This window comes from Monomorium pharaonis, chromosome 3, assembly GCF_013373865.1.
Source record: "Monomorium pharaonis isolate MP-MQ-018 chromosome 3, ASM1337386v2, whole genome shotgun sequence".
In the NCBI taxonomy this organism is placed as follows: Eukaryota; Metazoa; Arthropoda; class Insecta; order Hymenoptera; family Formicidae; genus Monomorium; species Monomorium pharaonis.
In genome coordinates, this window is record NC_050469.1 from 10,291,880 (window position 1) to 10,308,757 (window position 16,878).

A 16,878-nucleotide genomic window follows, 5' to 3' on the forward strand; every position below is an offset into this window, starting at 1 on the left:
TAACGATCGGCCAGCCGAACGATCCGAACGTTAACAAGCGCGCCGTCGATTTAATGGATCAGTACCCTCGCATAATCCGCGTGAGTAATTGTAAGAAAGCGTCACTGTTTTCTCTCCTTTGACAAACGCAAACGACCTCTTCAAACTGGTCGAAAGGAATAAGAAAGTGGCTTCATCACACGACACCCTGTAGACAAAGTTATGTATGTGCGGTCACTTTTACCGCGGGTTGCGCAATGTTTGCGCGGTACAGTGATCTAGATAAAGGAGGCCGATGGCCAATTGGCTCCGGCGAAATCGCGGAAAATCGCTCAAAGTACTTTTGGCAGCGCGCAATACCATCTCGCAAATGCGCTCGTAGTGAAGTGGCCGATATGCCAAAGAGAACCTATCCTGTCCGACACGCAACAAAGTCGCGCACAGGGCGAGAGAGATTTATCAAATCCAAATAGAATTTCATGAGGCTACAGTTTACTGAACTGTATTATCTCTGGCCATACAGGTGTTTCACCTCGAAAGCAAAGTATGTAAGTGTTTCTACACAGATGTAGCTTGCTTAACGATCATGACAGTTAATTGAATATCGATTTATCGTAAAAAGATGAATCTATTTCTTGAGTTGAATTTTATTCGTAATTTTTTTAAAAAATTTCATCACTAAATGTCTTGACAATCGGGCATGAACTAAAAACCGACAGTTTTTTTCTTAACGAAAACTGAAAAACTTGTAATTGAGTTAAAAGGAATAAAAAGGATTCTATTAATGTGTAAATCGTAAAATTGACAGGAGCACGGGAGAAATTCTATTACACAGAGAAAAATTCTCATGCTAAGAAAAGCAGTTATTCAATTTTCTAGGTTTTTTTTTTTTTAATACATAAAATGATTATCTTTGCAAATAATATCTTCTTGATAAAGAGTCTTAAAATACACTCATCGTTTACTTGAAACACGTAATATTGACTTAAAATAAACTTCTGTGTATACACAAAAAAATATGTGAATTAAATAAATATCACTTATTTCAAATAATTCAATAGTTTATATATATCCGCAAATCTACCGCAAATTCATAAGAATTAAATTTATTCAAAATATATTCTGAATCTTAGTAATTTAATACTATAAAATATGTACCATATGTAATACTTTAAAAAATGTTAAGTTGAAACAAAAATTCGATTTATTTATTATGTTAACTTTTCTTCAATTCAGTGTTATATTCTTCGAAAAAGTATAAATTCTTTATTCAAATATGTAGTAATGAGTTTTAAAAATTGTGATAAGTATATTTCAAGACAATTATTAAAAAATTATTCTTTGTTAAAAATAAGATTACTTACTAGAAAAAAAAGGTAATTGAGTAATCGCTTTTCTTGAATTGATATTTCTCCGTGTGTAGAGCTTTATTTCTTCAGCGTTAAACAACTTTTCAGTTTCAGCTTATGGAGAGAGACAATTGCTAGAAGATCATTTTATCATTATTGTTGTTACCTATCCGGATGCAATTCAGTACATATCCATCGTCGAAACGCATGACCCTTAACAGGTTGAATTTTCTCCCGTCCGCAAGCATCTCCGCCCGCGCGTACCATTGCGCCTACCGCAATGGGAACACGGCCGTGCCTTTCGGACAAGAGGAAGGGGAGGGGGACCCGACGACGTTACCAAATCGCTATGGCGTAACATTTTGCTTATTCACGTTCGATTATACAATCTGGCACACTTTTACTCGGAGCGCGGCGCGGCGGCCCGTCGAGCGCGCCTTGGTATAGCGCGGCGTTACGGCACTTTTGTCCCTTACTTTCCAAATTTTACGCGGGCAGTAGTGTGTCCTCTTTTCTTAAAAAAAGAAGAGAGGAAAAAAACGTTCTTCATCCGTATATGTATTTATTCTTAAATAAATACTTTTTCTAATAAGAGCTGTTGAAGTTATTTCTACATCTAACTAATACCAAATACTTGAATCGAGAAAGCAGAATAACACATAAATTTCGCGCGAGTATTAGATTAAAATTATTTAGAATTATCGAAGTTGCGACACACAAAGCTGCTGCCTCGTTCGCGTTTTCGCGGCGTTTCTTGCGAAATTTTACGAGCTAACCGTAGTTATTATCAACGGCATACACGAAGAGCACGCGCTTGTTCCGAGCCACGAAAAATTTCATTAAGACACGGTTATTAGCATATTTCAAGCGGCTGCAATTTACAGTCGGGTAAACGGCGATTATTCGTACCTTCGCGTGGCTACGAATGGCATTTTATCGCGTTAAAGGCACAAATGGCAATTTTTTTCCTCCGTGCCGAACGGCCGAGCGCGTCGTAAAAAGGAGGTTAAAGATAGTTGCTCGCGGGATATTTTCAATTAGGGAAAGTTCGATCTCATTGTCGACGGTGTCGCGGCGGGAATTGCAGCCTGCGATCATAATAAAACGCAACGAGTGTTGCGGCTTCCGCTCGAAGCGCGCGCACGTACCGGCCTGCCTATCTGCGCTACAAGTACACCGTCTTCCTTCTATTTTCTTTTCTCTGCGATAATTGATACTCCGCGCTCGCACGCGGAGAATTTCACCGCGATTGTGCGTCGGAGCGCTTTCCACCTCGAGCCGCGGGCTCGTCAAGAAAACAACCTTGACGCCGTTCCGAGAGCGCGACTGTCTCTCCCCGTAGGCCAGGTGCGCTCGTCGACGGTTAGGTGATCAGCTGCCGATCCCGCTTAACGAAAACGGCGAAAAAGAGGAGGCTCGACGCTGCGAAATCGTAGCTGAGAAATCTCCTGGCTCGTCGAACGCGTCCCGATTAATTATATACCTCGCACCCGGCCCGAATCGACGCAACTGACCCACATCGTCTCAGCCTAATTAATTCCCGCGACATCTCGACGCGGGCGAATTGGCCGCGCAAACACGCCGAGGCTCGACGCCGGCGAATCGGTAAAAAGCCTAACGCCACGGAGTGGCGTCCGCAATCCGCAAAATGTTATTCCGCGGCGTCCTCAATTTTAGAATTGCGCTGACACGCTTAATCTTAGAGATTCTCCTGCAGCCTCATTACCGTAGGCTCAATTTTTATTACTTAAAATTTAATCTCGATGATTACGCTTACTTTCAACGTCGAAGCGAAAAATTCGTCTTCACATTGTGAGAAGCATGAGAAAGCAATTTACGCAAACGTATGACGGTTTTTCACTTTATCGCGTATAAACTACAAAATTATTGATTTTGAATAAGCTCGGCAGACACGAATGAATATAAAGCACCAAGCCCCGCAGCCAATTTTGAATGGGATTCACTTTGAGAAAACATACTGCAAGTAAAAGGAGCTTAAAAGTGTAGTTTAGGTGTATAAGAGATTCTTATGAAAGAAGAAACATTTCTTTATAGAGATTGTAAGTGTCGAAGGAGAAAACTGCGGCGTCCGCGTCAAGATGCGAGAGCGTAGACGGAAATGCTGCGGCGGCAGGAAGCAAATCTGGGCCGTCGAATCGGAGAACGGCAAGTGGGTCACGAGAACGAAACGCGGAGGTGTCGACGTCGCCGTCGTCGACAGCGACAGCGACAGCGACGACGACGACGACGACGACGATGGGAACGCTCGTGCGATCGCTCTTTTCCACGTTCACCGCAACGACAAGGCGAGTTGTCCTTTCACTTGGCATCTTGGCCGCGGAGGAAGTCCTCCTCTCGTCTTAGACAGACTAGACGCTTCCTGCCTTCGCACGTTCTACGAGAAACTCGACCCAACTTCTTCTTCTTCTGTCCCGCGACAGCATCGCCTTTGAAATCGCGGATTTACGTTCTAATTCCTTTATCACTTTCTCGCGTCTACTACATTAAGACTCTATTCGTGTTACTCCCATTCATTGTATGTATTTAAAGCAACCAGTTTAGCATATATATATAGTATTTATTAACGATGACTTATCGATTAGATATATTATATCTATAATTATTATACTATATATGTGAAAGCTATGTGAAGTTTCACTTATTATTCCATTATAGCGAAAAGCGAAATAATAATAAGAGTTAGCGATTTAATATTTACTAAATAGTACATATATTCGACATGTGCTAGAATGAAATTCGCGCGCCCGTTTTAAAAATAAGAGGAGGTAAAAATGTTTAAATAATCCTCGTCAAAATAAACATGATGTCAATATTCGTCCGTACCTTGCACGCGATAATTTTATTTCGAATTGCGATAATCTAAACAGGAATAAAAGTGTCACCCGTACATTTTCATGTTCCGCGTTTTTCGGATTTTACACTCGTTTAATCATATTTAATGAAGGCATAAATATTCTCTAATCACAATTCAATAATTAAACAGCTTTTCAGTACTTTCGATTCTGCATGTACATTCATCGAAAAATAAATCCTCGCGTGCGTGTTAAAGTGAATATAAAGTGAATAATACTACCACTTTGTCAAAAATGATAGAAAAACACGATACAGCGTCACTAAATCGTAGAGGACATTTTATGATCGCGTGCGTGGTATAGCTTGTCAAAAGCGAAAATATTTCGCGTTTGTTGGGTCGACGGCTATCGAATCGATACCTACGAAGTCGAAATAAACTTTACGGGCTACCGCCGTTACGTCACGACGATCCGGTCTTCAGATACCACCGCCGAGAGATACCGAAATCACTGTTTCATCGAGTATTCATCCCCCGCCGTTCCCCGCGCTTTCCCGTCTCTTCCTCTTCCCAACCGCCGATCGATCGCGATGAGAACGGAGATACATCTACTATCGTCGAAATTGCCGATAAGTAAACGAGGTCAAAGAAAAGGCCCGCCTCATTGCAAGTCTAGCATGAAATCCGAGTCGCCAGATTACTATCAGTTTCCTCCGCATAAAGGATAAAATTTCGAAATCTCAGTTCACTATTCTTGGCTTTTCGATTTCTTTTTCCATAGTTTGCACGTTTTTACGACGACGGGATTTTTAATCAGGTACCGTCCGACACATCGACCGGGCATTATCTATTATTATCGTTTATTACTTGTTATTGTCCATTGTTCAAAATCATCGAGGATTCTCGGGAAGAGAGTTTCCCAGCAGGGCTCGCTAATTTCGCCAATTACGTCGTTGTAATAAATTAGAGTTTGAGAACTTACGTGAGGATGGCTGACGGTAATGCAAGTGATGCTGGAGACCCTGCGCTTGATGATGGTGGTGGTGGTGGTGAGGCGGCCCCATCGTTGGACCCATGGTGTGGTTGCTGTGCTGATGGTGCGGCGAGCTCCCCCGATGTGGGTGATACTGGGAGGGATGATGCTGATGAGGATGATAGGCGGGCGACAGGAAGCTTGCCGTCGACCCCGGGTACACACCGGGGCTGTGGCAGGCCGATCTGCCGAGTGCTGCTATCAAGCAATCAATAGAGGCGCTCAATAAGAAAGTTCGGTACCATCGGACAACTTTAAATTCGATCAGATCCTAATCCATTACTCTTACTTTTAAAACAATCATTTTTCATAGTGCGAAATTATATTTTGATAATGATCTTTCTTCGAACTATTCGGTACTTAATCCACAATTACGTTGGGTTTTTCGTAAATAAATGCGTCTATCGTTTTAAACAAACTTTAAATACATCTTTAAAAAATAATGAAAAAAGTTTGATTCTTTATAATTACAATCTCTTTATTACGGGTTACCTGTCACCTGAGAAAATCATGATTTATGGAGAGATTTAGTGTTATAAATTATTTTTTCACGTCGACTTTAATTTCCCCGAAGGATAATTACACAATCGACAAAATTTATTTATAAAGATTAAGTGAATTTTTAATTCTCTAGTTAACAGATTAATAAATTTTTAATGGCAAGGTACTTATTATAAATTTCTCAAGCTCTTTGCAAAAAGCAAATAAACATAGAATCTCTCGCGAAAGGATTCGTCCTATGTTGCAAAAAATCTGTGTTCAAAATTCCTTTACATATTTTTGTTTACATATGATAAACATGTCAATGATCGTGGGTAAAATAAAGATCGAGCTCACCCGACGACAGATGGGAGTGATGAGACGCCAGACTCGGCTGAAGGGACGAATTAGGATTGAGCCTGGCTTTCAGTAAGAGATTCGCGTCCTCGTTGCCACCGGAGGACGTGCTGGACTCGACGTCGCTGACTCCGCTGTCCGCTGGACTCGCTGGCAGTGATCCGCTTCCTGCTTTCGGCCATGAAACAAAGGGAGGAGACGCGTCCTCTGTGATAAATCGTCGTTGGAGTTTACGGCCAGCGATAAGACGCGACACCGTCAATTAATCTCGCGCGATTCCGTTTCGCGCAGAACAGCGCGATAAATAAAATAGAAGGCACTCGAGAGGATACGGTGAAGGAATTGTGCGCTGACCTCTGTGAAAATTATTTTGTCGAAAAAAGACGCTACGCGCGCCCAAAGAGAATAACTTTCCAAAAAGTTACAAGAGTCGAAAGATATGTTTGCACTGTTAATAATATATCTTTTTATTATGTATTTTATTTCTAAATAAATAATTTATTTAAACGGATCGCTTAAGCGGAATTTTGCACTTTTGCCACTCGGAGTCATTTTCCCACGTGACGCTATCGTTTTATTTATACTTTAAATAATATATTTTATTTCATTCATTATCTATGTGTTTCAACAAAATAAAATTACAAATAAAATCGTGTAACAATTAATTTCACTCTCTCGCGACGCTTGTCTAAGAGCCAATATGCTATTTAACATTTCGTTACGCCTTGTACATTCTTCCGAATTCTGTCCTGTAATCTCTTTTAGAAAGCTATTTCTTTTACAAGCGTAGTTTGTCATCAAATTGTTCGCTTGTGATATCATCCGGTATACCCATGTTTAAAACGGCCACCAGTTTAAACATCCAATGAATACTTTACACGAAGTATATAAGTTATAATTATCGAATCGCCGTTTCGTTTCTACGTATTACGCGGACGTGATAAATTAGCGATCGACCGGTTCGGTTCTTTGCCAGGCCCTAAATTAAAGCCACGTACACGTCGCTCTCGTCCGCCGCTTTAAACAAATTAGGTGTCCCATCGAGGTGGTCCAGCTCGACTCTCGTTCTCTCGCTCGTTCGGCTTTATCGAGCGTCGCCGAGCCACGTTATGCCGAACGTGTTTTCGCGCGCGCCGTCAATTAAAGGCATCTTTATGCAACGGGCGAAGGTCATCCGGTCATTGGGTATGCATATCGCTCGCTCTTCCCACGGTACCTCTCTCTCTCTCTCTCTCTCTCTCTCTTATTCTCCCTCGCGGCGTAGCTAACCGTCTCAGATGAGTCCTAAAGGGTTCTGCAGGAGTCATTGCTCTCTTTCTATCCTGTTCTCTCTTTCTCTCCCCCCCTCCCTCCCCTCCTTTCCTTTCTTTTTATCGTCGTCGCCGCCGTCATCGTCGTCCTCCTGATCGTCATCATCGTCATCATCGTCTTCATCGTCGTGTTACGCAAAGCGGTCGTGCAAGACTGGCGCAAACCATCGATAGCCGCGAATCTCGCCGATCAACCGGCGGCGCAGCTTTATGCAACGATCGAGTCGAGTATTTTAAGAACCGTCTTACGCCCGAATTCCTGCCGAATATGCAACGGCCGGCTCGTTACCGGTGCGCGATTTTTACCGTTGCGCAACACAACTTTGTGAAATCGACATTGATCCACTACTCGAAACTTACGGATTACGAACGCGGAAATTTGGCTTACATCGTTATTATGCGACTGTTGCGTCATAATACGATTATTCTTGAGAAATCGCGCCGAAAATTTTTCTCTCTTTTTTTCCTCCTTTCTTTTAACTGCTGTCATGTTAATTATTATTCTGTTTTCCTCAATCAATTAACACTGGTGGCACTACGATATAATTACTCGACAAAACATCCAATGTATAACAGCTATCACACCGCGATATCCATTTAACGAATATTGATATCTTATTTTACCCAGCAAATGTCAATCCGCAAAATGTCAATCTTATTGTTTGGGAATTCAATTTTTAGACGCGTTATGTATTTCAAAGTGGAAACTATAAAAGCCTAACAAATAATGGAGTCGGATAAAGCGACATATACATGATTTTGACATATGTCATTTTCGAAATTACAAGTTGATTTTCTTTAATAATATAATTTATTATAATTTAAGAAACAATATCGATATTGCAATTAAGTTCTGAACAATGGAGAACTGTCAAAACTTTACTACTTAAGTTTACTTTCTTTCTTCCATTTTATTATGTTTTGCTCCTTTATTTTAATATCGTATTTTTATGTTATAACTTTTTTGTATTATATAATGTGTATAAATACATGCATATATTATATATCAAATTTCTATTGGTGATATCGAGTATCAATTTTTCTTCTATTTTATTCATTTATTTTATTCGGTTTTACTTCTTTCTCCATTACGTGCATAGGTATTAAACTCTACTAAAAATTAAATCCACTTAGATTCTTCTTTCTTATATTTACGTTTACATTTCATCACTATATGTTAGCCTGAATCACGTTACAAAACTCTTTAAAAAATCTATCGAAATCTCTAAATGTTGATGTAACGTTAATCTATCGCTAAAAACTATTAGAGACGATGGCTCTCGACAATGAAGTCTCATTAGCATTTTCATAAGCCTCGCAGATATGCCTTCGGGGCCTTACCTGGCGTACTCGTCGTGGCGATAGCGGCAGTGGTGTAAGGCGGTTGGCCCATTTGTGCGTGACCGGCCAAGTGTCGGCCGTATCCGTTCTGCAGCCCCAGGCCATGCTGCTGGGGATGCTGGGAGAGGATACCGTGAAGCAGACGGGTCCCCGTGCTACTGGTGGTCGTCGCGCTGGTAGATCCTGGCTCCACTTTTATGCTCGCGAGGCCCAGCTGTTCTTTCTCACTCGGATCATGTGGCTGGACTTCCCTGGTGTCCACTGTAACAAAGATACCGAAACGCATCGCTTAGGCAAATGGTTGTTAATCTCGCTTAGCCTTATACTACGCGAATACATTGGACAAGAGTTGCTACGAGTAAACAATAAAATATCAAAAATTGCAACAAAGTAGAGTGAGTGGCGAACCGATTTTTCTATTAATTTCATAGCAATAAATAATATAAGAAAACGTACACTCAAAAAAAAGATCTTGTAACTTCAACAAAAAATTATATGTGTGTAAAAATTAGCTGTGTGTGTGTGTGTGTGTGAGCTAGGTAAATAATTAGCAAATACTGTGAAAAATTTTTTGAAGTGTAATTAATTGTCTTCTCGTAAATGTTAGAAAAAAAGGGTTAAACGTTTACGCTATGTAAAATTGTAAACTTATTCATTAGACAAAACTTTTATTTTTACATTTGCGATTTGTCCACTTGCCCCAATTTGCTGTGTCTATAAAATATGGAATCGTGTTACATTACTGAAAATTCTAGAAGATAATTCTATTTGACACTATCGGAAAGAATATTAACAGATGTTAATTCCATTGATATAAAAGACTGATCTCATAGATATCAAAAGTTAAACGTCAACGATAATATTACATCAGAAATGCAATTCTTATTCGTTGTTCCATCACAAGAATATTCCGTGCAAGCGCAAATCGCGCCGACTCAGTTACAGAGTGAAGCACCGATTTCTCACTAATGAAAAATAATGCTTCGCGATAAACCGCTTGTCATGATTCGTATTGCATCGCGCGATCCAGATTAATTGCTGGATCCAGTTTGTCCGTCGGAAGATAAACATATCTTCTCGTCGGTATAATTAAGCGCAGTCATAGGCGGATAAACATTCTCACGAGGAGAGGAACGACAGAAGGAGAAGGGAAAAAAGCCGCGGTTCTCGGGAGGCGTTCTCGAGGAACTCGCGCTGGCTGCCGAGAGGAAGTGAAAGCCGGCGTCTCTCCTTGACCCACTGCAACGTTTCTACCTTCCTTTCAGGCGGTGCCGAGCCGCGGCGGCTTCATTAAGCAATTTCTCGCGGCAGCGGGCCCGAAAAATCCGCCGTGGAAAATGGCGATCGACGCGATTCGATCGAGACGCCAATTCCCTCGAGCTCTCGACCGCGAAGAGATCGCAAAGATCCTTCGTCTCCTCTCGCCTTTCGGAAGATTGACGAGAGTTGGGCGACGCTGTCTCACTGGTGCGTCTCGTTTCGAAGAAATATTAGAGAGATATATTCGATGTCCACAGAAACTTGACCGATATAAATAAACACATTTTATTTAATCAATATTTATAGGAAGCATCCAATTCTACACTTCGTTGTAACTAAATACTTATATGTAAAATCTGTCATAAATTTTATTAACCCCCTTTAATATAATTCTGCAATCTATTGTAATTTTTCCACCTAAAACGAATTAAATTTGCAAAGTAAAAATTTTCACAAATTTTAAAAATATTCATCGGAATATTGATCAGCGTATAATGGTATAATGAATTGGAGAGATCGTTTTGGAGATCAATAAAATCGTGTAACAGCCAATACTTTATGCCGCGGTACAGTAGATTACAAGCCGGCATTTCCATGAATAATTTTCGCCTCCGCTATAGAGAAATTGCGTATCTCCGTGGCTTCGTAAGAGAGCCGCAACATCGTAATAACCACGGATGCGTTACTCGCCGTGGAAACACAGACTGCAACATCCTCGCGTAGATCCCTTTCCAATTTGTCGATATACAGCTATTTGCAAAAAAAATTGTTACCAATTATATTAAAAAGTCATGACTGTCACTCACACGTTGCGTTACGTGAGTACAATTATTATAATTTTAACACGAAAGTTTCAGATAAAAAAAAAGATAATACTCCGTGTGAGTGTCCTATCAATTTTTTAGGCAGTGTAAATTAAAAAAATGTATTGATTATCGCAAGGAATACCGCATGCTTCGATAGTAGAAATGTAATATATTTTATTAAAGTCATGGCGCGTTTGCACGCGCGCGAAAATCAGACGCATACGAACACGTCTGCGGTGCGAATCGATCATTGACGTCACAGTGGGACATTGATTCGTGATTCGACTCGGTAATTACACGATCGCGCGGATCGAAAAATCCTGTTAAATTTAGCGCAGCGTGCCAAGCGCCAAATTAATCACGGGTTATATTTGATATAAACTTATCATTGCATCTCGATTCGTTCACAAATCCTATCTTCTTTTCAAATCAAACAGCACGCAGTTGCGAAGATTGCCACTAAACGCGAGTCGAGTCGAATTCTTCTCAATCGAAGAGCGTACACTCGTAATATTTATTTTTAGAGATCCGTCGCGAACAAGTAGGCTGCACGTCTTCCAAACACTTCAAGGCTCCCGGAAGTAAATGATACTTTGGCATTGTTCAAAACTACCGTCGCTACTCTCGCGCGCCTTTGCAGGCGCATCCTGGCCCGATGCGCAACCCAAGTGTGTGTCGTTTCGCATTTTTATCACTCACGTAATCCACCAGGAAGATTTAATTGACTCTTGAGATTTAACGATTGTGTATCTTCATTACTCGCCGCCGTCTAGTCCGGAGGGAAACAAAAACACGGAAAAGTACCCGGTCGAAATCAAAAGCCTCCGCTTATCGTCAAGACTAATTATTACTTCTCTTCGACATTGATTTCAATCTCCTAAACAAATTTCGCTCAATATTTTCGTTTGGCAAATATTGCGTCAAAGTGTCGCCCCTTTTCTTTAATCTTTGGCATCTCGACGGGACAGACTGAGATAAATCGTAGTGTTTGCGACGCTCTCTCGGTACGATCGCGAACGGGAGATAAATCTCGCTCGCCCACCGGAAACTCGCAAGGGTGATGCGACCTTGCTTAGCCTTGACTCATCGTCGAACGCCGCGAAGGCAGGACGGATGTTTAGCCGCATGTCGACCACGCGCGTTTCGAGCTGCCGCCGATTCGAGTTTTCACGGCGTTTTCACCTTCTGCGCGAACGCTTCCTGCCCGTTTCTCCCGTCTCCAGAAGCCGACTTCCGGTGTATATCGACATGTCGACAAGGTTTCACCGTAATCACCATTACCACGTCCTGGTTTTCATAGTTTCTAAAAGGCCGAGACTCGTTTCGCTCGCCCGCGAAGTATCATTCTGATCTGGGCATTAAATTATATGCATCGCGCGCAACTTTAATCACCATAACGAAACCATCGAAATTAAGCATGAAATTATCGTTAAAGCGAGACAAGAAAGTGTTCCCCTCGAAAAAATCTAACGCACGTTGATTTAAATATGCACGACCTGTACTTTAAATATATATATATCTCTCAAATATAACTATTCATTTTATTAAAAAATGAATAACCTATATATCATTGTTTAACACACATTTTTATAATACATGACATATGACTATACCATTCTGTATGAACAGTATCGTACTGTTTTTCGCCAAAATTTCGATTTAATAATATCTTAAAGACTATGTACAATGGATTCTTGCGATCAAGAGCAATCGAACGTTCAAAATGTACCAATTGCCAATTTCCTCACGTCGACAAAATTTTTTTAAAGGCCACGTCGAACTGAGTTTACAAAACGGGTTTACACCGGGTTCGCACACACGCGTCCGCGCACGCACGTAAGTGTACACGTTCCTCGAGAGAGAGTGTGTGTGCATACGCACGTGTACGCGCGCGCGCACGGGCTGTACGTAAGGTCAGCGTTTGGCTAACCACGCAACTTTCTCGCGCACGCACACGCATACGCATACGCGGCGTCCCGGTGCGGCGTGGCCGGCATTGCGTAACGGTAACGACTCTCTCTTTCTATGTGACATCACGTGCGTCCGACACGCGGCAGAAGCGATGGCTCTTTCACATGCGAGGGGCCACGTAGGTGCGTATGTACGTGCGTATACCTACACACGTCCACGTTGCGCCGCGACGAAAAAGGAGACGAGCCGCGTTATGTCTCGCGCGCGTCCCGTTGAAATTCGGATTCGCCGATCTTTCGCCATCGGCGATCACGCAAAAAAAGGTACGAAGACAGCCCCGACGTATTATGATCGATCTCCCTCGCGCGACACGCGACTATCGATTGGCAGCCGACAGGCTGATAAAGCACACGTGTTTTACTTCACACAATTGAATAATTTCGCACGCGAATAATATGTTCAGGAAAAAAAAAATTGTACAATATTAGAAGCTACATATAGAACCAGCCTGGAAATATATCGCTAATAATGTCGATTCCTTGCCGGAAGCGACTGCCATCGGTATTAACAGAGCGTAACCAATATGGTTTCGCAGTGCGTACGGAACGCATACAATACAACATTCGTAGCCCAACAGGTGCTCACACACTCGTACACGCCTATGGCGAAATGTTTTCTTTCGGAAGAAAAATGAAAAATACGTTTAGTGTGAAAAATCATCATTTCCTTTTTACGCGGAATTGTAGAGGAAAATGTGATATATCTTTTTCTATAAATCGTAATACAATTCGCATAACAAGCGTTATACTTTAGCTCCTGTGTCTCGTCCCATTTCGCCATGTACTTATCCCTTAAAAAATTCGATACTAAAACGTCGTTAAATCTTACATCTCGAAAAATGTTACTCCAATTCGATTCCAAATTATAGCAAAACATTGAGTTCATAAAATCAGCATAATCCGTTGAAAACCGCTTTGCATATTTATTTGCATTGAATGTGATGTTGTCTAATTAACTCCATTTTTTTTCCCAGTTATTTTTATCATGATCTTTTTTACTTATTTTGTATTTCATATTGCTTATGGAAATATAATTATCGTAGTATGTAGATTATCTCTATTCATCTACCTCTTCTATCTGGTACAAATAAATGTATCATTTCACACAGCAGGTTGATATGAAAGGTTATTTCTCATCGATTATGCGTGCCTATAATTAAAGTGTGTACATGTAAATGCGTGTAACGCAAACCGCGATTAAAGCGGGATCGATCATCTCGCGTTTCCGCATGCTATCGTCGGGTGCGCGTTTAATCACACGATTATCGGACGACGGCACATGTCATTACGTAATTTAGCGATCGTTTATCGCTTTGTATATTGATGAAGTAACTTCTTCGTATCCACAAGATTCGCTTAATCCTATCCTTGCAAAGCCAAATGAATCATTCAATAGGAGTGCGCGGGACAAATCCCTCGTTTTAAGAAACAAATTGCCTTCGAAAATATTTAATGCAAAATCTACCTCTTTCATATGTACGTCACAATTCTTTTATGCATTATTATTAAAGAAAAAAAAAATTTTAAGTAAGAAATATCGAGGTTCAAATTTAGAGCGATTAAGTATTTATGTAAATTCGTAATTTTCCTGTCCTTCAACGACTTTACTTTTTTTTTTTACTTTATTAAAGGTTCCAATTTATGTATGATGTATATTTATCAAAAAATAAATGATATGGGTTACAAAGTTTAAAAGAATGCAATTCAATCGCGGTACTTCTGCGAACCTGTTTCGATAAACGCAGATAAGAAAAATACGTAAATACGGTAAGTGATATTATAATGGCCGTAAAAGAAACGCGATTATTATGACGACACGCAGAAGAACAAAAGTGAGCCATTCCATTGCAACTGACGCGCGATCGATATCGACGAATACAATCCGACACTAATCGAGGTCGTTAAAGCACCACAAGCGTGTTGATTTACAGGCGGTGTCAATTCGATGTTTACCAGAATCCTGCGAGAGTTGGAAACAGTCGTTGCATTAAATTTCAAGAGAGCGAGTGAGAGAGAAATGTCGACCAATACACAACAAATACTTCATAAACATTATCGGTAAACGTCAGAAATAAAATAAGTAAAAAAAGTCATATCGCTTAATGGTCGTGTAACATTCTATAATTTTTCATCACAACTATATATAGCTTTTATCACATTTGTATATCAAAATACAGGCTTCTAATTTAATTCTAATTTATTATGTAATTTGAAGATGAAAAAATATAATGAATACAATTTCTTTTGAGCGTGCCGTTATTAAAGATTTTTCCGTTTGTCTTAATCTCTTGAAATGCAACTGATTAAATATTATAGAATCAGAGAAAGAAACTTTCTGGAAGAAACGGGGAATAAATAGCGGCACACACAATAGCAGCCAGTGATTACTGAATGACGGCATTTCGACGCATCGAAACAATAGCGAATTGGCTGATCGATAAGTCCGACGCTAATTAACGGCATTAATTCATCTGACATGCTGGCACAATTCGCCAATGTGAAGGAGCCATTATAATGGCGCTTGCTGGCGTCTCTCACATTAACGGATTGCCAAAGCCGGAAGTTTCGATAGCGGAAACGGCAAGCCGCGCGTGGCTATGTTTGTATGTGAGCGACCCACTTCGTCCAACTCCGACGAAACCGAGAGTGCCCCGAGAACGTGCGTGCGTGTATACATTTTACGTGTATGTGTGTTATTGCACACAGCGACGTGTAGATGATGAGCGTTTCGCGCAAAAGAAACCTGGTTATCGCGCACGAAGAGCTATCGGGTCGTGCCGGCATTCTTCTCTCTTTCTCCCTATAATTTCTACCCTTGGTTCACACGCTCAGTCTGTCGAATACTTTTTTAAATTTTCTTTCTTTTTTTAATTAACTTCCTCGCATCGCGTTTAATTCATCTCCCTGTAATTAATTTATTTTTCGTTGTCTTCAGTAACGTTCAATTTACTTTGTCGTGCGTATTTATTTGAGAGAATTACGGAGGTGCGTCATGTCTCTGTTACATTTTAAATTTCTTTGAAAATATCTTTGAGACCGATACATTAGGATATCGATACGTGGAGACATTTACAAACCAAAATTTATCATCCAAAAAAATCTTAAGTTCTTCCCGAAGCCAAATTCGTTTTGCTTTAATGTTTTTATATTGTTAAGGATTATTGTCAGATGACACTTTAAAAGTCCCGAAAGATATTTTAGCACCACAATTTATTTTCGAATTACTACCGTTTCCACTATGTCGCTTTCTTTCCATGGTCAGAGAGGAAGTGACCGGCAATGACCTATTTTCGTGAATAGCTGTTCTCGTCAAGGAGTGAGAGTATTTCCATTGTCCCAAAGAACCGTCTACACATGAAACGGAATATTCGAACAAAGTGCATACGCCCATTTCCTTCGGCGAGCGAAAGAAAGTGTCTTAACGCACAGACTGGGGCAAAAATAATAAATAGAAGACACAAAACGCTTTTCCGTAACAACACGATACAAAAAATATGCAAAGAAAAACCAAGAATAGAAATATAGGACGTTTAACTTTTATACTAACTTTCGTGTATTATGTTTTTTTTATACGACAAACTCAAATTTATTTGAAATTTAGATAAAGAATATTTTAAACAACTATTTGAAAACATAAGTTTATGTGCTCGACTTATCTCTGTAATATTAAAAATAACAGCTCACATTTTTTTAGCCCCTTTGGAATAGATAAAGGTTATAAATTTGAAACAAAGATACCGCCGCCAATCCCTAATGTATCTTCTAGGACTAACACCGTTGAACATTAGAAATTCAAGAAGAACATCCGACCATTTCAATCAAACCCATGTTACCGCAACGTGTCTTGCGTAGAGGAAATGAAAGGATCGAAGAAGAATGCGAGGGTGAAGGGATGGGGCCAGGCGGCGAAAGCGAGGGAAAGGACGAGAGGGAAGATCTTGTAGTAGGTACGTTTTAAAGGGATTCATGACGGTTGGATGAATTCTTTCTCACGGGGGTGGGCAACCCTTCCCCTCTCATCAGGGCGTAAAATCGGGGACCTGCGCGCCGAGATGTACCGTTAAATGAGCACGCTGGATTGCAAGAAACTGGGTTATCCATTCCTGCGGGATCGTGATGCTTCACTCTAACGGAACTCTACCGATTAGTAGAATTTCGTAGCAGGTAAAAGGACAAGATAG

General features: G+C 40.6%; 1 protein-coding gene across 5 annotated transcripts in view; it reads right to left on the reverse strand.

The window, feature by feature from the left end:
• LOC105837767 (ecdysone-induced protein 74EF) overlaps positions 1-16,878 on the reverse strand; it is a 183,147-nt gene that overhangs the window by 27,575 nt on the left and 138,694 nt on the right. For 4 of the 5 annotated variants that reach the window (XM_036284005.1, XM_036284004.1, XM_036284006.1 and 1 more), the window contains 3 exons: positions 8,662-8,922; positions 6,011-6,178; positions 5,123-5,371 (listed from right to left, as the gene is read on the reverse strand). In XM_036284005.1, the coding sequence (XP_036139898.1) occupies positions 5,123-5,371; positions 6,011-6,178; positions 8,662-8,922 (678 nt within the window). The remainder of the gene's footprint in view (positions 1-5,122; positions 5,372-6,010; positions 6,179-8,661; positions 8,923-16,878) is intronic. The other variant, XM_036284007.1, reaches the window with a different exon arrangement.